The sequence below is a fragment of the Alexandromys fortis genome, unplaced genomic scaffold (assembly GCF_014885135.2).
Source record: "Alexandromys fortis isolate MF-2015 unplaced genomic scaffold, M_Fortis_MF-2015_v1.1 scaffold_78, whole genome shotgun sequence".
Classification (NCBI taxonomy): Eukaryota; Metazoa; Chordata; class Mammalia; order Rodentia; family Cricetidae; genus Alexandromys; species Alexandromys fortis.
The window spans coordinates 3,978,043-3,997,632 of record NW_026067977.1 but is presented as its reverse complement, the minus strand read 5'-3'; the positions used below and the strand labels follow the sequence as shown (position 1 = coordinate 3,997,632).

At 42.0% G+C, this 19,590-nt stretch overlaps 1 protein-coding gene across 3 annotated transcripts in view; it reads right to left on the bottom strand.

The window, feature by feature from the left end:
- The window catches only part of Sike1 (suppressor of IKBKE 1), a 24,366-nt gene extending 23,214 nt beyond the window's left edge, over positions 1-1,152 (bottom strand). The window contains exons 1-2 of one of the 3 annotated variants that reach the window (XM_050157581.1): positions 661-1,152; positions 362-467 (exon numbers count right to left, since the gene is read on the bottom strand). In XM_050157581.1, the coding sequence (XP_050013538.1) occupies positions 362-467; positions 661-819 (265 nt within the window). In that variant the 5' untranslated portion in view covers positions 820-1,152. The remainder of the gene's footprint in view (positions 1-361; positions 468-660) is intronic. The other 2 variants (XM_050157584.1, XM_050157582.1) reach the window with 2 other exon arrangements.
- Positions 1,153-19,590: the final 18,438 nt, after the last annotated feature.

The window sequence follows — 19,590 nt, the reverse complement described above, 5'->3', positions numbered from 1 at the left end:
AAAAAAAAAAACCCAAAAAAACCAATCTTAACTTTAGTGTTCACTCTAATTAATATTGAAATATTACATTTAAGACTCTGAACTTTAGTTATGTAAGCCTTCATCTGGTATGTACCCCGCCCCTAGACATCTAACAACTCTACTAAACAACTCTTTCAAAGTCATCAGAAGACTTAAAAAAGAATAATCGAATAGATTTTACTGTTACCAGATGACCCACTTAAGCGCTGACCCTAGATATAGACATGAGATAGGCACGCTTGTGAACTGTTCAGGCCCTTGTGTAAGAACGTCCAAAGTATTACCAGACACGGGGGGGGGGGGAATCGTACACAAACGCACACACAGAGGCCCGACTAACCTCTGTTTTCCTGTTGTAAGTCTCTAATCTGGGTATTCTCTTGGGACAGCAGAATGTGAGGTTTATATTTAGACATGTCCTTCACGTCGGGTGCATCCTCTTGATACTGGACAGACAGACAGATTAAGCCTTTGCAAACACAGGCAGGTGCTGCTCTGCTGAGGCGGCAGCAGTCCCACCCACCGCACAGGAATCTCTCACGCCCGCCCTGCCCTCCGGACCAGGATAAATCAGACGGCGACCCCACCCTCCCGCTCCCCGACGCGCCCACTCCAGGGCGCGGCCCGGCCCATCCCGACCTGCTCGGGTAGCACGGTGCCCGCCTCCCGCATCGCCGCTACCCGCCGGTGCAGCGCGGCCGACTGGTCCACCAGGGACTCGGCCGCCGCATCGTGTTCGCGCAGACGCTCCAGCAGCGTCTTGGCGTCTGTCATGATCTTCTCGATCGTGCAGCTCATAGTGGCCGAGGACGCCCGCCGGGCCCGCTAGCCTCAGCGATTCGCTCAACCCTTCCCTAGCTTGCGACCAGCACGACTCGCGTCACTTCCGGGCACACTTTAAAGGCGCCTCGGCAGCACGGTCGGCGCCTGCGCAGTCGTGGATTCGCGACAGCGTCTTCTGGGTGGAGTAGCAGAGGTCAGCTTGGTGCCACATCCTGGTTCTTCACGATGTTACAGCTGTTCCGGTCTCAGTTCTCCTTTTCTTCTGGTTTTGATTGATGTGGTTTGTTGTTTGGCCATGGGATTTCAACAAGTTGATGAAACGAACACCTCCAACAAAGTGATAAAATACACTGAAGCTCTCACTTCCGCCTCCCTCCTTTCTCTGTGTCCTTCCTCTTCCCATCGCCCTTTCCCTTCTTACTCTCCTCCCCCTCGCTTTGCTCTAGTTCCCTCCCCCCCTCGCTTCCCCTTCCGTTAAAAGGTGAACAGTGACTGAGGACTGGCCCCCGAGGTCGTCCTCTGACCTCCACACACACAACTGCCTTTGTATTCTAATAGGCACAGTCTCTCACACACGCACACACAAATGGGAAAGTGTTGCTTAATGCAGTGCGGAGAAGTCTCTTGGCTTGAGGAAGGAATCTGTCCTTCTGCAGCACCGTGGCTGGTGGACAATTCTTGGATAAAGTTCAGCAGAAATTCTAGGAAAATAGAATAATAGTAATGTTTTGTCTCCGCCCCCCAGTGTTATCTCGAGTTCAGCAGTGAAATTTACAAACGTGATGTTAGCTATACTTTGAGATTTGGGAGGGTGCCTATCGCAAAATTTTACACTTGTAAAAATGTGTGAAGAGGTTGCCTCTGGGAAAATGAGTTCATGAATAATTTTCATGCAGAAGGAAGAGAACTTTTAAGAAGCAATAATAGTCTCGAATAAGTTTGCAACAAAAAATAGGATATATTTGTATATATTTTGTAAGGAGCATTTCCCAGGGTTCTTAGAAATACTTGAGGAGTGGACAGCTCCCTTGAAGTCATACGAAATGAGGGCTTAGATCATGTGAGCTGGATATTAAGGGATGAAGATTCCCTCGGTTCTGGAGAAGTTGGGGGAACATTTGATGGTCATGCAAGTAGCCTAAAAGACCTTAATGAAGGCACAAAAGCATAGCTTAGAACATTTGAAAGGGCTGAGATGGGGACAGTTTTTTGTTGTTGTTGTTTTGGTTTTTGGCTTTTCGAGACAGGGTTTCTCTGCAGCTTTAGAGCCTGTTTGGAACTCACTCTGAAGACCAGACTGACCTCGAACTCAGAGATCTGCTTTCCGAATGCTGGGATTAAAGGTGTGCACTATCACTGCCTTTCTGGTGACAGGTTTTCAGTTTGCCAACAAACAGTATAGGTCTGAAGGTGAGGAATAAGAGACTTTCCTTGATGCCAACTGCAATGTATGATAATATCAAACTTGGGGACAGGTTAGTTGATTTGTTTCTTATGTATTTGGCACTATATTTCTATTTGTGGTTGTACCTGTTGAACTCTTTGCCTTGTTTCAAGGGATTTGGCGCATGCACACACACACACACACACACACACACACACACACACACGCACACACACTATGTTTTGGGATGCTGTAAACGCCTTAAGATTAGATTAGATTTATTATTGTAGAGCTCTGAGACTATGCAAAACTCCGGAAGAGTATACTTCCCAGGTGGCACTGGACTCAGGAATGTGAGACCTAGGAATATAATGACACACAGTTCCCTTATCTAGTAGAACACACCCAAGAACTGTCACTCTCTAGTGGATAGAAGAAAAAAACAATATGGACTCCAGATCATCTTTTACTAGTTTTTGTTGTCTTGGATGGCCATAAATATGAGTGCAGGGGGCTGGAGAGATGGCTCAGCAATTAAGAGCATTGGCTGCTCTTCTAGAGGTCCTGAGTTCAATTCCCAGCAACCACATGATGGCTCACAACCATCTATAGTGGGATCTGATGCCCCACTTCTGGCCTAAAGTCGATAGAGCACTCATACATAAAATAAATAAATCTTTTAAAAAAATATGAGTGCAGAAGGCAGGGGACTTGTGGGAGTAAGTGGGCGCAAAGCCAGAGAGTTATGCTAAATTTTTAATTCAGTATACAATATAAACAGACAGGTGGGTGATGATGGTGATTAATCCCAGCACTCGGGAGGCGGAAGCAGGCAGATCTCTGTGAGTTTGAGGTCAGCCTGGTTTACAGAGAGAGTTCCAGTTCCAGGACAGCCACATAGAAACCTTATCTCAAAAGAAAAACAACAATCTAAAACTACAACAACAAAACAAACAAACCCAATATAAACAACAATTTCCATGAAAAGGACAAATTCAACTTTAACTTTTAATAAATTGGAAAATTGCATTGGATAAGTTTATTCGCTTACTTTATTCTTTTATAAAACTTTTTGGGGCCAGCAAGAGGGCCTAACTTAAAGGCGCTTGCCTGAGTTCTGTTGCACTCATAAGGATGCACTCACAAGTTGTCCTGTCTCAAAACCCCTATAAATCAATAAATGATAAAATAAGATGAGTGAGATCGCTCAGCAGATAGAGGTTCTTGTACATAGGCTGACGACCTGAGTTTGAATCCTGGATCCTATAAATTGGTAGGAGAGAACCATGCCCAGGAGTTTTTCTTTGACCTCCGTGCAGCCACTTGAACTGTCTCTCTCTCCCTCTCTTTCATTAAATAAATAAATAAATAAATAAATAAATAAATAAATAAATACACTTTACAGAATTGTGACCTGCTTATGTACATGTGGGGCATGCTGGCAGGGTTATGACTTGAGCTTTGCTATTCCCATGCGGCTCATCAGCGGCTGTGTAGTTGAATTCCACTTCTGGACTGTTGCCAATGTTTCTGCATGGTTTCAAGCCTGTCAGTATTTTTAGTAAAAGTTAAGGAATGTCAAGTGACTCCTACACAATGTGAGCATTTTGGGTATCTTTTTTTTTTTTTTAAACATCTTCCCTACCCTTTAAAAAGTAAAAGTAGGGCTGGAGAGATGGCTCAGAGGTTAAGAGCATTGCCTGCTTTTCCAAAGGTCCTGAGTTCAATTCCCAGCAACCACATGGTGGCTCACAACCATCTGTAATGGGGTCTGGTGCCCTCTTCTGGTCTGCTGGCATACACACAGACAGAATATTGTATACATAATAAATAAATAAATATTTTTTTAAAAAAAGTAAAAGTAAAGGAGGGATTTTCTTGGTGGGTTTGACTATGTGTCGTCTTTATTAAATAGAATAAAAGCAGGGCTGGTGAGTCTCAGGGGGTGAAAGCTTTTGCTCCTTAGCCTGACAACCTGAATTCAATCCTGAGATCTATGTGACTGGAGAGAACTTTGGCAAACTGTCCTCCAACCTCAGCATGCACTTTGTGGCATCTGTGTCCCCCAACGTGTGTTTGAACAGAAAATAAATATTAATAAAACTTGAAAGTAGAAAAGTAGCATCAAAACTTAAATTGAGGGTATGTACCCAGAGCACAAAGTACCTTTTTTATTATTGTTGTTTATCATTATTATTGTTGTTGTTGTTGTTGTTAGTTTCTCTGTATAGCCTTGACTGTCCTGGAACTCGTTCTGTGGACCAGGCTGGCCTCAAATTCACAAAGATCTGCTGCTTCTGCCTCTCACATGCTGGGATTAAAGGCGTGCACCCCCCTTTTTCAGTTTTAAATTTTATGGCTATGAATATTTTGTCTACATGCATGTATGTGTACCATGGGCCTGCACTACCATCAGAGCCAGAAGAGGGCATCAGATCTACCTGGAGCTGGAGTTGCTGATAGTTGTGAGCTGCTATAGGGTGCTAGGAACTGAATCCAAGTCCCCTGGAACAGCAGCAAGTGGTCTTGACAGTTGAGACATCCTTCCATCCCCTAAAGTATCTTTTATCATCATCCTTGTCATCACCATCACAGCAATATTTGGTACTCTTTGACTATTTTCAGTGTTTTAGGCTTGTGTTAAACAGCCAGGGTTGGTATCAAATTGAAAATTACTGTGCACTGTTCCCTTAAGATCATCTTTCTTTTGTGAATCTTGGCTTTCTAAGTTCTTCAAATATATTTTCCATCTCTCTCTCTCTTTTGAAAATATTTCTCTTTAAAATATCAAGAGGAGGCTGTTGTCCCCACCTTCATGTAGCCCTGGCTGTTCTGGAACTCACTCTGTGGATGGAGTCTTATGATGCTTGGCCTTAGCTTGACTTATTTCTAGCCAGCTTTTCTTAAGTTATCCTCTCTACTTTTTGCTTTTGGGCTTTTGTCTTTCTATATACCTTTCTTAACTTCTTACTTTGTGGCTTGCTGTGTAACTGGGTGGCTGGCCCCTGATGTCCTCCTCTTCTTTTTTTTTCTTTTGCTCCTCAATCTCCTCTTCCCAGATTTTCCCCCCATCTATTCTCTATGCCTGCCAGCCCCACCTGTCCTTTCTCCTGCCTTGTTATTAGCTGTTCTGCTTTTTATTAGATCAATCAGGTGTTTTAACACAGCTTCAAGTAAAGTGAAGTAACATAGCTTCAGAGTTAAACAAATGCAACATAAAAGAATGCAACACATCTTTGCATCGTTAAATAAATATTCCACAGCATAAACAGATGTAATACATCTTTAACTAGTATTTTAACAACAGTAGACCTCAAACTCACAGAGATCCTCCTGCCTCTGCCTCCTGAAAGCTTGGATTAAGTGTGTGTGCCACCATGCCCGGAAGATTTTTTTCTTTATCTTACAGTTTCAGGAAATAATACATTTTTTTTTCTGCATGCTACCCTGATGTATACTTTTATTTATGACTGTGATCCATTTAAAGTCCAACTCAAATATTCAAACATCTTTCATCGGAGAAAGCTTTTGTAACCCCACTTTGATCATCTTAATTGTCAACTGACAAAATCTAAAAAAATCCAGGAAGTCCCAAGGAGGCTGATCAGTTTGGCCCACAGACGTGTCTGTGAGGAAGTATCTTTGAATGTATTTATTGAGTTGGGAAGAATCACCCACTATGGGTAGCATCATTCCCTAGTTAGGGACTCCTGAGCTGTAAAAGAGTGGAGGGAGGAGGGGCTGAAAAGAAGACTCAGAGGTTAAGAGCAAGGGCCACTCTTGCAGAGTACAACTTCTAGTGTACACATCTGTATAACCATCTGTAACTCCAGTTCTAGGGGATCCAATGCCATCTTCTGGCCTCTATGGGCACCAGCCACACAGGGGATATACAGGCATATAAACATGCATGCAAGCCAAATACACATATGCACAAATATAAAAATTAAAAAAGAAGAGGAGAGAAGGTAGTGAACTGAGCACCAGCAAGTGTGTGTGTATTACTTGTCTCTCTGCTCTTAACTGTGGATGTAACTAGCTGCTTCCAACGTCCTGCTGCTTTGACATCCCTGCTATAATGGGCTGTGGTCCAACTGTATGCAAACTAAACCTTCCTCCATGTTGCTCTTGTCAGAGTATTTTATTACAGTATCAGGAAACAAAACCCCGACACCCTCAGTTCCGATTAATTCCTTTATTGCAAACTGTCATCAATTGTGATTTTAGAATGTTTATTTTGTTTATAATCACGTTTTTTTATCGGGATGGTTATGAGGTTAATTTTCCACATGAGATAATGATTTCCACGAAAGTAGAAACAGTGCAATACAACAGAAGTTGTACTACCGTTGATCTCTAGCACCTACAGTATGCCTGGAAAGTAGTAGACCCTCAATTAACATTGCCCAAGAATGGATTGTCATCCCTGGGCCTTCTAAGTAAATGCCTATAGCTTGAAATCAAAAGCTCCTTGTTTTGGAGCTGAGTCTACTTTGAAGGTAATTCACGTGACTCCAATAGAGGTAGAGGGTGGTGCTTAACATCTTGGCTTGGGTCAACAGGTAGAGCTACGGGAGAAGAAAACCCAGCCGCCGTTGTTAATGGCTAGTAACTACCTCTGGTTGGGGTGGAGGATCATTCACCTCAAGGCTATGTATGGGCTACACAATGGCTAAGAAAGCTGAAAGATCAAGTTTACAACAAAAAAAAATTCTGAGACCCAAAGGAATGTTCAAAATCTTCTTTTAGATTTTGTCCAGTAAGGACTTTCCAGCCACCATTCTTGTGCTCAGTGGTCAAGCACATGCGCAATGCCCACTCCCAAACTTTATGTGCAGTTGCATCTAGTGTGATGGGCAGAGTTTGCACAGCTTTTGTCACTGGACAGGATTGGGGGGAGGGTGGTGACGTCGATTGGCTGAACTTAAGTCATAGGTCTGTGTATCAACCAGAAGGGAGGAGAGTTAAAATTCTATAGAGATAGTAGGGCCATACTGTATAAGAATAATAGGTAGGGAAATTTTTATGAAAATAGTCAAAAGATTTGATACTAAGTAGATAAATTGAATAATGTCAGCTATAAACATTTATTGTGGGAAATACCAATGATTTCTTTGGCACAGTCCTTATGAGTCTTTGTTTATACACTGGTTATCCCACTCCACCCTGTGTAGTATATATGTATACATGTTTTACTTTTCAGCCTGAAAGGAATTATGTTTTATTTATCTTTGCATTCCTTTAGTAACCAATAAAATTCCTTGTTTATTGTCAACTGAGAAGGGCTTCGGGCTAGACATTAATATCTGTTGTTAAGAGCCTACTGTTGAGAAATGCTGTGAATAACTGCATGTTCTACTAAGTTATATTTTTCAATGGATCTTTCTATTCTAAATATTGTGATATGAACATTTTTAAAAAAACAAAAAAGAGAAATTTAAAACTAAGTGTTCATATTCAATATATAACAAAGAAATTCTTGATGTTCACAATTCTTTAATCTTAAATTCTGAAGATTAAATAATTGCGGATTTTCTAAGTCAGTTCGTCACTGGCGTTTTCGTTTCCACAGTCACAAGGAATAGATTTATGTTAACTGACCCTGAAACAATTGTTTACGCTGCCTCGCTTTCCAGTGCCTTCACTCTTTATCATATGTTTTTCTATTAGACTAAAGAGAACAGATCGTTTTTTAACTTGAATTCTTAGTGTCTAGCTTCAGCTTGATAAAAATACTTAAAAGTGTGTACCAAGTGAAAAATGAGGTTGCTAAAGGTTAATGCCTTAATGCTTTTAATAACTATCAGCAGCATGCCTGCGTCTCGTCAGAGTGCCTCTCACCCACTGTGGCAGGAGCCAGAAGTGCTCCTAGAGAGGATCCGTTGATTCAGTTAAAAAAATAGGAACAGTCAAGGCAAGCGTTCGTCTCCGTAGATAATTTTGAAATGCCCATTCAGACTCTGGCATTAGAATAAATAAAAGTGCCTGGTTGTTATAAACAGTGCATTCAAAATGTGAGCACTCTTCCCTGAGACCCAGAGCCTAGGCTGATCCAGCCGTGCCCATCACACAAAGCAAGCTGTCAGTGCCCCCAAAGGAAAGCTCCCAGCTGTGCAGAGACACAAAAGGAAAGAGAGAATGCTGCCTGAACCAGGAATCACATGCATTTCTACACCATTCTGCCACACACACGATTGACTAGGGAACACAATGAAACGGCAGTAGTAACCAGCTTTCTATAAAGTATACAGAAGATCTCACAGTCTAAAAACGAAGATGCGATTTCTAAGGAAAATGTCAGGATCTCAAATTCTCACTGATACTATTCAGCTCTTCAATTCACACAAAAGCAGTTTATTTGGTCATTTCATCCCGTGGCTTTTGTTTCTAAGGCGAGTTCTCTTAATATGTGCTCTTATATTTCTATTTTATTTTTTTTTGTATGTGTGTTTCACCTGCGTGTGAGTGTGCACCACGTGCATGCCTGTACCTGTGGAGGTCAGAAGTGAGTGTTGGATTGCTTGGAACTGGGGTCGCAGATGGCTGTTAGATGCCAGGTAGATACTGGGAACTGGACCCCAGTACTCTGCCAGGGCAGCTAGTGTTTTTGACAGCTGAGCTATTGTTACCGCCCTGTTAAGTGCTTATATACTTTTGACTGCTGTTTTGAAAAGGGTTTCAGGCAGTATTCATTTTCCTAATTCTATAGATGGAAAAACTGTCCTGTGATTACATTAGAAATTTACAAGCCAGGTGGTGCTGGTGTACACCTTTAATCCCAGCACTCGGGTGGCAGAGACAGATGGATCTCTGCGAGTTTGAGGCCAGCCTGGTCTATAGAGCAAGTTCCGGGACAAGTGGTGGTTAAAAATCTTTTTTTTTTTTTTTTAAAAAAATGTGTGTGTGTGTAGGGTGTAACAATGGCTCCATGATTAAAAGCACGTATTGCTAATGCAGAGGACCCTGCTTAAGTCCCCAGCACTAACATGGTGGCTCACACCCATCCCTAACTACAGTTTCTGGAGATTTGATGCCTTCTTCTAACTTCTACAGTCAACAGGCATGTTTGTGGTGCACACACATACATACAGGGAAAACACTCATACATGTAACAAAAAAAACCTCCAAAACCCTTTTGTGAAGGTGTGTGTGTGAGTGTGTGTGTGTAGGCCAGAAGTGGTGTTTGAGTGTCTTGTAACACTCTCCACTTTTCTTTTTATTATTATTGTGCATGCATGGTGTGTGTGTGTGTGTGTGTGTGTGTGTGCGCGCGCGCTGTGCACTGTGTGGAGCATGCCACCATGCATGTGAGAAGTCAGGTTTGTGGAGTCTGTTCTTTTCTCCCATCCCTATCTAGGTCCATGGAACACAAACCAGGGTTTGCAAGACAAACTGTTTTACCCACTTACCATCTGGCTTGCTCCACCTCATTTTTTTGGTGCAGTGTTTTTTTTCCTGGCCCCATTGCTCATGGATTGGCTAAACTGCCTGGCTACAGTTCTCCTTATAGGTACCATGATGCTGGCTTCATCGAACACTGGGGATTTGAGTTTAGTTCATAGTTCTAGTCTTCACGCTGATTTTATTGATATGTTAGGAATATATATGTAAAAAACCACTAGATCAATTTCATTAAAACGTCATCTCGTGTTACTTAGAAGCCATAGTCTTTTGTGCATTTTGAAAATGAAGATAGTTTTTGGGGGTGGATACATAACTTGATGATAGAGCACTTGCCTAGTATGTTTGAGGCCCTGATTGTATCTCTACTACTACAAAAGCCACTTCCCCCAATAACAACAGCAACGTTCCACTTAGCATAAATCAAACAAAATAACCCTTAATAGTTCTAAAACTATTATGTGATAGTTAGGTTTTTGCAAGTCATCTGGGAAGAGGGAACCTCAGTTGAGAAAATGCCTCCATCAGATTTGACTGTAGACAAGTCAATGTTGGCATTTTTTTTGGTTGGTGTTGTTAATGATTGATGTGAGAGAGTCCAGACCACAATGAATGGTGTCATCACTGGGCAGGTGGTCCTGGTTTATAAAAAGCAAGTCAGGAAGCAGTACCCCTCAATGGTCTCTGCTTCAGTTCCTGCCTCCCGACGCTTGTCCCTTTTCAGTCTCTGCTCTGAGTTTCCTCAATGTGGACTGGAATTGAGAAATGCAAGCCAAATAAACCCTTCCCTCCCCAAGCTGCTTTTGGCCAAGAAAATTTGGACAAAGTAGTTATCAACAGGTAGAAACATCCTTGACATTTCCATTGATTATTCTGAAAAGTCTTTATTATTTTAATGTAGTAGGAACAAGATGAAGTGAAGAGGAAGAGGCTGGTGAGATGGCTCAGTAGGTAACAGCGGTTCTCATGCACTCGGAAGACCTGAGTTTGACTCCTGGACCTCAGGATAAGAGGAGAAGAACGAATTTTAACATAGGGGCTCATGCTGTGGCAAGCACACACTCACACTCCAACAAGAATAATAAATAAAATGAAAGATTAAAGAAGAGGAAAATATTTCAGAAGATGTGTTGTGGATTCAACAAGCATTTATTGATTATTATTTATATAAATGTTTCTGTAGTAAGTGCCAGGGAAATAAAGATGGTCTCCTTTATAAAATACACACAACTCATTAGTTTAGACAAGCATAAATGGAGACAATTGCACAAACAGATTGACAACTGCTAGTGTTCAGTTGTTCTCCTATAAGACTAGGATAAATAGACCTTGAGGTCCAGATGGAAGAGCTGGGTCATGAACTCCTTAACTGAGTGTTGCTTCTAGGGTGCTAGAGGCAGCTCAGCTGGGTGTCACAGTGACCATTCTTCCTCATTCACGCATATATATTGTGGACTATTACTTTAACTAGGCAAAGATGTATTACATTTGTTTATGCTGCAGAATATTACTTTAACTGTGTAAAGGCATGTAACATTTGTTTATGCTGTATTTGTTTAACTATGTAAGATCTGTTGCTGTTTTACCTTGCCTGCCTAAGGCACCTGAATCATCTAATAAAAGGTTGAACGGCCAATAGCTAGGCAGGAGAAGGATAGGAGGGGCTGGCAGGCAGAGAATAATTAGGAGGAGAAATCTAAGCTTGAGATAAAAAGAAAAAGAAGAAAACAAGGGAGAAAGAGACAGAGACATGTGGGGCCAGCCAACCAGCTACACGGAGTCGGACATATAGAAGGAAAGAAAGTTAAAAAGCCCAGAGGCAAAATGTAGATGAAGAGAAGCAGGTTAAGTTATAAGAGCTAGCAAGAAACAAGTATAAGATAAGGCCGACCATTGATAACTAATATTAAGTATCCGTGTCATAACTTGGGAGCTGGTTGACCCAAGAGAAAAAGCCTGGTACACATCTATTCCTTTTTACAACTTTGAGCTCACCATGAGGCAGGCCCTGTAGGTCCTGGAAACCCAGTCATGAAGAAGATAGAAACCAAGAGACTGATGAAACAACAATGAAAAAAGGAGCATGATTTGATCTCCAACTACCTATTGGAGCTTATCTCTTTTTAAAACAATTTTTTAAAATAACATTTATTAATGTATGTGTGCACATCATGGTGTGTGCTGTACATGGAGGACAGATGATAATGTGTAGGAGCTGGTTCTGTCTTCCACTATGAGGACTCTGGGGATTAAATTCAGTTATCCGGCTTGGCAGCCAGTGTCTTTACCAGTTGAGCCATCTCATGCCTTTTTCTTACTCTCTGGTTACAGATTGGTCCCTTAAGCCAGCCAACTGTGATAATGAACTTAAAAAAAAAATAGCTCAAAGGTCACACTAAGCTGGTGATCAGTCCCTACTGCTATGTGGACAGAGCTTGCCTCTCCTTCTTATCCCATGTGTTCTGGGCTACACTGCAATATTTTCCCTTATCTTAAAATATTAATGCCCTTAACTTTATATAGTATTAACCTTTGGGGGAAAATGATCACAGTAGTGAAGCTTATTTTCTTACTCATTACTAAAACTTGGTAGTATTCTCAAATCCAAGCAAATAATTTTTTTTATTTGTAGTTTTTGGCTTTTCGAGACAAAGTCTCTCTGTGTATCTCTGGCTGTCCAGGAATTCACTTCCTAGACCAGGCTGTCCTTGAACTCACAGAGATCTGCTGCCTCTACTTCCTGAGTGCTGGGATTAAAGGTGAGCATCTTTACCGTCTGGCTATAGCAAACAAAATTTTATAACTGGAAATTTAGTTTTGTTTTTTAGTATATACACCATAATTTTGCTGTGTAATCTCATGAGAAATGTGACTTTCTGTTTTTTATCTTAGAAATACATCTTAGACTAAGAAATGTATCTTTTTGGTTTTCTTTAACTTTAATTGGAAATTAGCTGCGTAGAAAACAAGGTCTTGAGAGTGGCTTGATTAAGTAAGGAATCCCATTTTTGTTACTCTTATATGTAAACAAGCAGCCAGAAATGCAGCATTTCTCATATTGCATAAAAAAGTTCTGTCAATTATTATTCTTGTATAAAAGAACTCAGACAGACTGCTGGACAGTTTTGCCAAAAGAAACATTGTGGGTTTCCAGAAAACAACAACAAAATAACTTAAATACTCATGTAATTAGGAGAAGCCGCTTCTAACAGGCCATGGCTTGCCCAAATCTTGTTCTTTGTTTAAATTCTGTGTGACAAGCTTTTTATTAATGATTGGTGGTTTCTGTTGCATTAATGAGGTTGATAATGGTTAATTACTAAAGTGGAATAAACAGCTCAGACTCAGATTAAGATTGGAAAGCCAATTACATAGAAATGATCCAGCTGTATTTAATATGGTTTCCTTTCACTATTAAAAACCTCTGATATGTTTCAAAACACTTAAGGAAAAAGCCAGCTAAATCACTTTAACTCTGATTCATAGTGTTTGTTTAGGATTGGGAGCTGCATCTAGTTTTGTCTTCAAGTCCATTGGAATAACTTCGAAACGAAATGGAATCTGCTTGAGTTGAACAAAAGGTGAACCGGTATTGTTAGATACGTCTTTTCTGGTTACTTAATATGAATTGTCTACAAAGCCTGGCTCATCAAAAAAAAAAAAAATTCAACTAAGATTCATAAAATATAAAATTAACCATTTAAAAAGTGTCTTTATTTTTATTATGTGTATGAGTGTTTGAGTGTTTGCTATGTGTGGGTGTTTTGCCTGTTTTTATTATGCATGTGCATGCTTAGAGCCCTTGCAGGCCAGAGGAAGGCTCCCCTTCAACTGGAGTTACAGATGGTTATGAGTTGCCATGTGGGTGTTGTGAATCTAATCTGGCCTGTTTCTTTCTATCTAGAGATGGTTTCCATCTTTTGAATTGTGTTGTTAAGAACATATAGCATCTGTTTTAAGCTTTTTTGGTTATATTTCTAGGAGTGGAACTGCTTGATCATAGAGAGATTCTATGTTTAGTTGTTTGAGGTACCTCCAAACTGCTTTTGAACATTTTACATTCCTATCAGTAACACTGAGCTTGTAATTTGTCTTTATTCTTTCCTGGTATGCACATCCTATGGGCTATAAAGTAGCCTCACTGTAGTTTTGATCTACAGTCCCCTAGCTGCTAGTGGTATTGAGCATATTCTTACGGGTGTGCATTTTTCCATTTGTATATCTTTAGAGAGATATCTATGAAAGTTCTCTAACCATGTTATGCAATTAGGTTGTCTTGGGGCTGGAGAGATGGCTTAGAAGAGCACTGGCTGCTCTTTAAGAGGAACCAGGTTTGATTTGCAGCACCCACACCAGGTGGCTCGCAACTGTCTGTAACTCCACCTCTGGAGGATCTGACACTCTCTTCTAGCTCTTTCAGGCACTGTGTGAATGTGGCTCTCATACATATAGATAAAAATAAATACAAATCTTAAAGAAAAATTAGATTGTCTTTGTTGTTGACAGTTCTTTAATATTCTGAATATTATTATTTGCAAATATTCTCTTAGTACCTATATTGTCTCTTCTCTTTATCATAATTTTAAATGTTTTGTTTTTAATTTTTGTTTTTATTTTATGTATTATTCTCATTATTTTACTTTCTTTGTGTGCGTGAGTTCAGGTGTGTGCGCGCCGTGGTGTGTATGTGGAGGCCAAAGGACAACTTTTGCTGTTAATTCTCCTCCTGTGTGTTGTGAGGATCTAATTTAGGTCGTCAGCCTTGCAGGTCAAGCGCTTTTACCAGAGACGCCATCTTTCTGGTCTAGGCTTTCAGTTTTGATGACGTTCATTCTCTCTATGCTTACCGTTGTTGTTCACGTTTTAGTTGTATAACCAAGAAACCATGTACACATACAAGAGCACCTTTGTGTTTTCTTCTAAGAGGGCCACAGTTTAGCTCTTAATTTTAATTACTATGAGGTGGGCTCCAGTCTTGGTTTTTGGTCTTTGCACTATGTTAAAGCAACTACTCTTTCTCTGGTGAGTGGTCTTGGAATACTTGGTGCAAATCAGTTCAGTCTTGTTCTGGGGTAAACTGTCTTAGTCACTTTCCTGATGCTGTGACAAAACACCATGACCAAAGCAACTCAGAAATGAGTTTGAATAGGCCTTACAGTTTCAGAGGTTCAGAGTTCATGGTGGGAGAGAAAAGGCACGGTGGCAGGAACTGCTGAGAAGCCACATTTTTAACTATAAGCAAGAGGCAGAGAAGGAGGACAAATGGCTTCAGTCTTCTGATGCCTCAAAATTCACCCCAGTGACACAACTCCTCCAACAAGGCCACACTTCCGAATCCTTCCCAAACAGTTCTACTAACTGGGAACCACTATTCAAACATAGGAGCCTATGGGGCTCATTCACTTTCAAACCACCACAGGAGGAAGGGAGAGTTTGTTTTGGTTTTCAGTTTAAGAAGAGATACAGTCCATCATGATGAGGAAGGCATGGGGGCAGGCTGTGAGCAGCCGCTCACATATTGTCTACAGTCTGGGAGTTGGCTCTACTCAGTTTGTGCTGTGTCTACTATTATTGGTTGATCTTCCTTTTAGTTTTAGTAGAGGCTTTTCAATCTTGTTTGTCTTTTCAAACAACCATTTTTATTTCACTGATCTTTTGTCTTTTTTTATTTGGCTTTCATTTCATTAATTCTAGCTCTCTTTATTCTTTCTTCCCATCTACTAGTCTTGGGTTTGCTTTTTTCTTGTTTTCCTTTTTTTTCCCCTTCTTTCTTCCTTTCTGCCAGCCTGGAACTCACTGTGTGAACTAAGTTGCCCTTGAACTCACAGAGATCTGCCTGCCTCTGTTTCCTGAGTTCTGGGAGTCAATGCATGAGTCTCCATACAAGGCTTTGTTTTTGCTTTCCTAAGAAGTTGGGCTGCATTTCTGCATTATTTGTTTGAGATCTTTCTGATTTTTTAATGTAAGCACCTGTTGCTGTAAACATTCCTCTTGGATTGTGTTCCGTAGACTGTGGAAAGTGGTATTTTCATTTGGTTCTAGAAAGTTCTACATCCACTAATTTTTTCCCTCAGAATATGTTGATAGCTTCATATATTTGATTCTCTTGCTGTTGAATTTTAGTTTTTCTTCTGATTATTATCTGACATTATTATTAATATCTGATAAGTATAATAAATTCTTCCATTTGTTTTGTATTTATAATGATTTATTTAATGGTTTAGAGTGTATTTGTGATGACTATTCTGGTTGGCAACTTGGCTATATCTGGAATTAACTAAAATCCAAAACTGAAGGACACACCTGTGAGGGTTTTGGCTCAATTTTAAGTATGAATGTCTGCTTCTAGTCCTGATCTTGAGGTGGGAAGACATTAATCTAGACCACGCCTTCTGCTGGAAGCCTAGGTAAGGACATAAAGAAGGAAGCTTTTGCTCTTTGAAAGAAAGGCTACACTGGATCATGGCAAAAGGGAATCTCAGTCTGTGAATCAGTTTCCAGATGTGAGCCAGTTTGCAGACCCAGAACCCTTTGAATGAAGGGACAACCAGGTTCCTCTAAGGAAGGACCTTGATAAAACACCTAAAAGTTTTACAGTTAGTCTCTCTCCAGTCTTTCCCCAGAGGGACCTATGGCCTTTTACAACTGTACTCTGGTGGAAAGGAAACAAACAAACTTTCCAGGGTCTATTGGATGCTGGTTCTGAATTGACACTGATTCCAGGAGACCCCAAGAAATACTGTGATCCTCCAGTTAAAGTAGGGGCTTATGGAGGTCAGGGGATTAATGGAGTTTTGGTTAGTCTGAGTCACAGTGGGTCCAGTGGGTCCCCGACTCATCCTGTGTTTATTTCTCCAGTCCTGGAATGTAAAATAAGACAGATACACTTAGACGTTGGCAGAATTCTCACACTGGTTCCCTCACACGTGGAGTGAGGGCTATTCTGATGAAAATGCTAAGTGGAAGCCTTTAGAATTGCCTCTGCCAAAGAAAATACTGAATCCAAAGCACTATTGCATCCTTGGTGGAACTGCAGAAATTGGTATGTCTTGAAAGATGCAGGGGTGGTGGTTACTACCACAGATCCCGTTACCTCTTCTATCTGGCCAGCACAGCGCAGAAGACACATGGATCGTGGAGAATGACAGTTGACTATCTGAAACTCAGTCAGGTAGCGACTCCAATTGCAGCTGCTGTACCAGATGTGGCATCCTGACTTGAGCACATTACCACATCTCCTGGTACACAGAATGCACTATTGATCTAGCAAATTCCTTTATCTTAGTACTTGTCCACAAGGACCACCAGAAACAACCAACTTTCAGTTGGCAAGGTCAGCAGCTTACCTTTGCAGTTTTGCCTCAGTGATATATTAACACTCCAGCCCTGTATCCTTAGTTAGAAGGGATCTCCATCATCTGTCTCTTTCATAAAATGTCACACTGGTGCCCTATATTGACGACACTATGCTGAGTGGACCAAGTGAGCAAGAGGTAGCAACCACTTGGGACTCGTCGGCAACACTCATATGTGCATCAGAGGATGGGAAATAAATCCAACCAAAATCCAAGAACCCTCTACCTCAGTGAAATTCTGAGGAGTCCAGTGGTATGGGGTGTGCAGAGACACTGCTTCTAATGTGAAGGGCTAAGTCACTGCTCCTGGCCACTCCCACCAAGAAAGAAGCACACCATTTAGTGAACCCGTGTGAGTTCTGGAGCTAGCACATTCCTTACTTGGGTGTGTTACTTCGGCCCATATACTAAGTAACTGTGAGAACTGCTAGCTTTGTGTGGAGCCTGGAATAGGAAAAAGCTCTTCAGCAGGTCCAGGTTGCTGTGCAGGCTGCTCTACCACTTGGACCACATGATTCAGCAGACCTGAAGGTGCTTGAGGTGTCAGAGGCAGATAGGGATGCTGTTTGGAGCCTTTGGCAGGCCCCTGTTGGTGAATCACAGAGGAGACCACAGGGATTTTGGAGCAAGGCTCTACCATCATCTGCAGACAACTATTCTCCCTTTGAAAGACAGCTCTTGGCTTGTTATTTGTCCTCAGTGGAAACTGAATGTTTGACAATGGGCCACCAAGTTACCAGGCAACCTGAGCTGCCCATCATGAGCTGGGTGTTATTTGACCCATTAATTAAAAAAAAAATAGGACGTGCACAGTGGCGACCTATTATCAAATGAAAGTGGTATATATGTGTTCGGGCCTGAGCAGGTCCCGAAGGCACAAGCAAGTTACGTGAAGAAGTTGCCCAGATGCCTATGGTTTCTACTCCCATTACAATGTTGTCTGTTGCCAAGTATGCACCTATATCCCCCTGGTGTGCTCTCTATGATTGGTTCACTGAGAAAGAGAAGAGTAGGTGTGGTTTGACTAATGGTTCTGCACGCTATGCAGTTGCCACCCAGAAGTGGACAGCTGCATCATTCCAACCCCTTTCTGCAACAACCCTGGAGGATACTTGCAAAGAGACATCTTCACAGGGGTCCAAACTTCGGGCGGTACACACGGTCATACACTTCGTTTGGAAGGATAAATGGCCGGATGTGCAGTGTTCACTGATCGACGACTGGAGCCAATGGATTGGCTGGACGGTCAGGGACTTGGAAAGAGCATGACTGGAAAGTCGGGGAGAAAGACATCTGGGGAGGAAGTATGTGGATAGATCTCTTCAAATGGTCGAATGATGTGAAGATACTGTGTTCCTTGTAAATGCCCATCAAAAGTGACTTCAGCTGAGGAGGAGTTTACTAATCAAGTAGATAGGATGACCCGTTCTGTGGACAGTCAGCCTCTTTCCCCAACCATTCCGGTCATTGCCCAAAAGGCCTGTGGACAAAGTGGCCATCATGGCAGAGATGAAGTCATGCATGGGCACGACAACATGGACTTCTGCTCACTACGACTGACCTGGCTACAACTACTGCTGAGTGCCAGATCCGCCAACAGCTCAGCCCCTGGTATGGCTCCATTCCCTGCGGTGACCAGCCAGCATCTTGGTATCAGGTTGACTACATCGGACCACTTCTTCCATGGAAAGGACAATATTTTGTCCTTGCTGGAGTAGATATTTATTCTGGTCATGTGCCTTTCTTGTAGGTAATGCTTCTGCCCAAAGCACCATTCGTGGACTTACAGAATGCCTTATCCACTGACACCGTATCCACACAGTATTGCTTCTGACCAGGGAACTCACTTCACAGCCAGAGAAGTGTGACAATCATAGAATCCACTGGTCTTCCTGTGTTCCCCACCATCCTGAAGCAGCTGGCCTGACAGAAAGGTGGGATAGCCTTTTGGAGACACAGTTACAGCACAAATTAGGCGGCGGAAGCCTGGAGGGCTGGGGCCGGATCTCCAGAAGGTGGGATATGTTTTGAATCAATGTCCAATATATGGTGTGGTTTCTCCAATAGCCAGGGTCCTTGGGTCCAGGAATCAAGGGGTGGAAAAGGGAATCGTTCCACTCACTATCACCCCTAGTGACCCACTAGGAAACTTTGGCTTCCTGTTCCCACGACCATAGAAGTTTTGGTTTCAGAGCAGGGAGTGCTCCTGCCAGGGGCCACAACAAACTTTCCATTGACTTCCAAGCCAACAGGCTAGGGAAGGATTAACAGTGTTAGGAGGGGTAATTGATCCAGATTACCAGGGGAAACTGGATTGCTTCTCTGCAGTGGAAGGAAGATTGCGTCTGGAATGCGGGCGATTCCATCCTTGCTGGGGAGATAGAAGATGGAGCTGATTCACCTTTTCCTCCCAGGCTTATAGTTTATCTGATGCGTGCTTGGGGGTGGGTGGTGGGTGGGATGGGAATAGAGAGTCATTTTCTCTCTTAAGTCCAAACAGGCCAGACCAGAAAGGACTGTTGGTATGCTAAGCCTGCCCTACTTTTCCAGCCAGAGCCCTTGTGCTACTGTGGCTGCTGCTGGGATGGAAGCCTGCCAGCATTGACTCTGTAGGACCTACAGTGCGGCAGGTGTAGCAGCTGCCCT